The following is a 3,380-nucleotide window of genomic DNA, read 5'->3' as shown; positions in this document are numbered from 1 at the left end:
ACTGCATCATGCAGATTTCTGAGAGAGAGAGAGAGAGAGTGAGAGAGAGAGAGAGCGAGAGAGAGAGAGAGAGAGAGAGAGAGGGGGGCGAGTGATGACAAACGGCAGGGAAGATGGTTGAGGGAGTAGAAGAAGAAGGGGACTAGGCGATGAACAAGGAAGGCAAGAGGAACGAATGGGAGGGGATGAAGTATGAGTTTTGCGGCCTACAGGCTAGGGCGCTCTCCTAATTATAAACACAGTTGTACTGATAATAATTTTGTACATAAATCTATGCTGAGATACCCTCTAAGCATATTAAATGCATATTCATCTCAAAATATTACTTCTCTGGTGAGATATTGCGCATGCGTTAACACACTAACGTAGCCAGATTGTGTACTGACTGGTATATGCTGCGAGGAACTAACATGCAATATCTTCTTCCAAATTCTTAAGTCAGATCTACTGATGGAATGTTATCATATAAATCTATGATAGGAAACCTCCTGTTCACTTTAAATGCATAATGTTTGCAAAATATTATTCTTCTCGGGAGATATTGCGCATGCGCTAAAACCGTTTGAGGCGTGCAATATAGACTGAAAAAACTGCATCATGCAGATTGCTAAGAGAGAGAGAGAGAAAGAGAGAGCGAGAGAGAGAGAGGGGGGAGAGAGAGAGAGAGAGAGAGGTGGGCGACTGATGACAAACGGCAGGGAAGATGGTTGAGGGAGTAGAAGAAGAAGGGGACTAGGCGATGAACAAGGGAGGCAAGAGGAACGAATGGGAGGGGATGAAGTATGAGTTTTGCAGCCTACAGGCTAGGGCGCTCTCCTAATTATAAACACAGGTGTACTGATAATAATTTTGTACATAAATCTATGCTGAGATACGCCCTGACCATATTAAATGCATATTCATCTCAAAATATAACTCCTCTGTTGAGATATTGCGCATGCGTTAACACACTAACGTAGCGAGATTGTGTAATGACTAGTATCTGCAGCGGGGACCTTACATGCAAGATCTTCTTCCATATTTTTAAGTCAGATCTACCGATGGAATGTTATCATATAAATTTATGATAGAAAACCTCTTGTTCACTTGAAATGCATAATGTTTGCAAAATATTATTCTTCTCGGCAGATATTGCGCATGCGCTAGAACCGTTTGAGGCGTGCAATACGGACTGAAAAAACTGAATCATGCAGATTTCTGAGAGAGAAAGCGAGAGAGAGAGGGAGAGAGAGAGAGAGAGAGAGAGAGAGAGAGAGAGATTGGTGGTGTGTGGTAGCAGGAGCACATCAAATATGTGATTCTGGTGGTAATATGTACTTTCCGAATTGCATACATTTCATGGTAAAATAGTTATGTTTTATTTTTTTATTTTTTTAATATTCACAACCCAACTAAGTCTTTAGAGTTTTTTACAGAGCAAAATGATTTGCAAACGTTTAACATTTGTACTCGTGGTTATTAAATCGCGCCAATTCATCAAGGCATCATACCGATAATCTTCATATTTCTATATAAACTGAATAGTGTTACTACATATACTCGATTTTACATTGCAATGAAACACGTCTGTCAACACGTGTAACAATTAGAACATAGATCTACCAAGTATTGATAATATCTTCTGCGTTATCGCATCTCCGATCCTACATGGGCTTCCTCGGTTAACACGCTTAGTGTCGCCTACATTGGTCTAGCGTGTACCCTGACAAATTCTATGAGACTCGGAGGCAGCCTGTTCTCGTATGCAACGTTGTGTCTGACGATAACGCGTGCGCAGTGGCACTGCAGCAAATGATACTGGACGCTCATTCTGCCATCTATCTCGTTGCTCATCGACTCCACGTTGCCGAGGAAACGCGTCGGGTGAATCCGGCGCCAGACTTCGTACGGCGTTTCTCCCCGTGCGTTCACCACGTCGACGTGTGCACCGTGGTTGAACAGCAGCGCGTGCACTATCTGCACGCACCCCTCCCTCTCTGGGGCGTAAACATTGTCTTTGCATGCGAGCATCGCCCTACAGAAGCTGTGCAGCGGGGTGTCGCCCTCGCTGTCGCGTGTGTTAACCTGTAGAGGTACGCCGGCGGACTCGCACGTCTGTAGGAGAACTGACCCCGATTGTACCACTGACTCTACTGCTTCTGGTAGTTCTTCGTCTGATACACACTCACTTATGTCGGGGCTTCTCACCTCCGCCTTGCTGCCTATTATAGCGAGCGGCGTCCTCTTGTTACGATCGACGAGGTTCGGGTCAGCTCCGTGTTTCAAGAGGTCAGTAATCATCTGTGTGAACGAAAGAAACGAGGATCGTTAACAACCCGATTTTAGGTTCGTTTATTAAAGAACAAGTTCATACTACCTTTATTACTGTTGCCGATTACTAACTATTACTATTATTAAATTATTAACTATTAACCGATTACTATTACTGATTACCTGTATTATCTAGACAAAAATACATTGGAACATCGCTAAAATTGTCTCCGTCGTTCACAACGCACGCCCGCAGTTTCACCTCGGCCCCGAGTAGAATGCAGGAGTAGTGTAATGCGGTGAAACTATAACATATCTATTATTAACTGTTAACCGATTACTATTACTGATTACCTTTACCATCTAGAAGAAAATACATTAGGTCATTGCTAAAATTCGGTTTCAATCATTCGCAACGTACGCCCGTAGTTTTACCTCGGTTCGAATTCGTTTTATGGTGCAGATCGACTCGGTCATACGCTCCTTTTCTTCCGGCCCGTCGTAGCCATCCAGTAGCAGGTACATGATGTCCCCCTGGGAAACGCAAGCCGCGTAGTACAGGGAGGTCCGTCCGTAACAGTCCACGGCGTTGGCTTCGGCGCCGTGTGAGAGCAGCATCTGCATCATCGCTTCATAGCCCGACCTCGCCACATTTACCAGCGGCGTCTCCCCGCTCCTATTCTCGGCGACGTTTGGGTCTGCGCCGGCCTCCAGTAGCAGACGCGCGGTCTCCAGGCGGCCACAGCAAGCCGGATAGTACAGGGCGGTCTGTCTGTACGAGTTCGCAGCGTTTGGATCCGCGCCGGCCTCCAGTAGCAGGCGCATGATGTCCAGCTGGCCAGGATGGCCACAGTTTGCCGCGTGGTACAGGGAGGTCTCTCCATCCGAGTCTGCGGCGTTTGGATGTGCGCCGGCCTTCAGTAGCAGGCGCATGATGTCCAGCTGGCAATAGCTAGCCGCGTAGTGCAGGGAGGTCTCTCCGTCCGAGTCTGCGGCGTTTGGATGTGCGCCGGCCTTCAGTAGCAGGCGCATGATGTCCAGCTGGCAATAGCTAGCCGCGTAGTGCAGGGAGGTCTCTACGTACGAGTCCGCGGCGTTGGCGTCGGCGCCGCGTGAGAGCAGCATCTGCA

At 47.1% G+C, this 3,380-nt stretch overlaps 1 protein-coding gene across 1 annotated transcript in view; it reads right to left on the bottom strand.

Annotated features, from left to right (window-relative positions):
- The window catches only part of LOC106820483 (ankyrin-1-like), a 51,802-nt gene extending 48,520 nt beyond the window's left edge, over positions 1-3,282 (bottom strand). The window contains exons 1-2 of the mRNA XM_014824997.1: positions 2,686-3,282; positions 2,122-2,280 (exon numbers count right to left, since the gene is read on the bottom strand). Of these exons, the coding sequence (XP_014680483.1) occupies positions 2,122-2,280; positions 2,686-3,282 (756 nt within the window). The remainder of the gene's footprint in view (positions 1-2,121; positions 2,281-2,685) is intronic.
- Between the last annotated feature and the right edge of the window lie 98 nt (positions 3,283-3,380).

Source organism: Priapulus caudatus, unplaced genomic scaffold (genome assembly GCF_000485595.1).
Source record: "Priapulus caudatus unplaced genomic scaffold, Priapulus_caudatus-5.0.1 Scaffold42, whole genome shotgun sequence".
Classification (NCBI taxonomy): Eukaryota; Metazoa; Priapulida; class Priapulimorpha; order Priapulimorphida; family Priapulidae; genus Priapulus; species Priapulus caudatus.
This window is presented reverse-complemented; position numbering and strand designations above follow the sequence as displayed.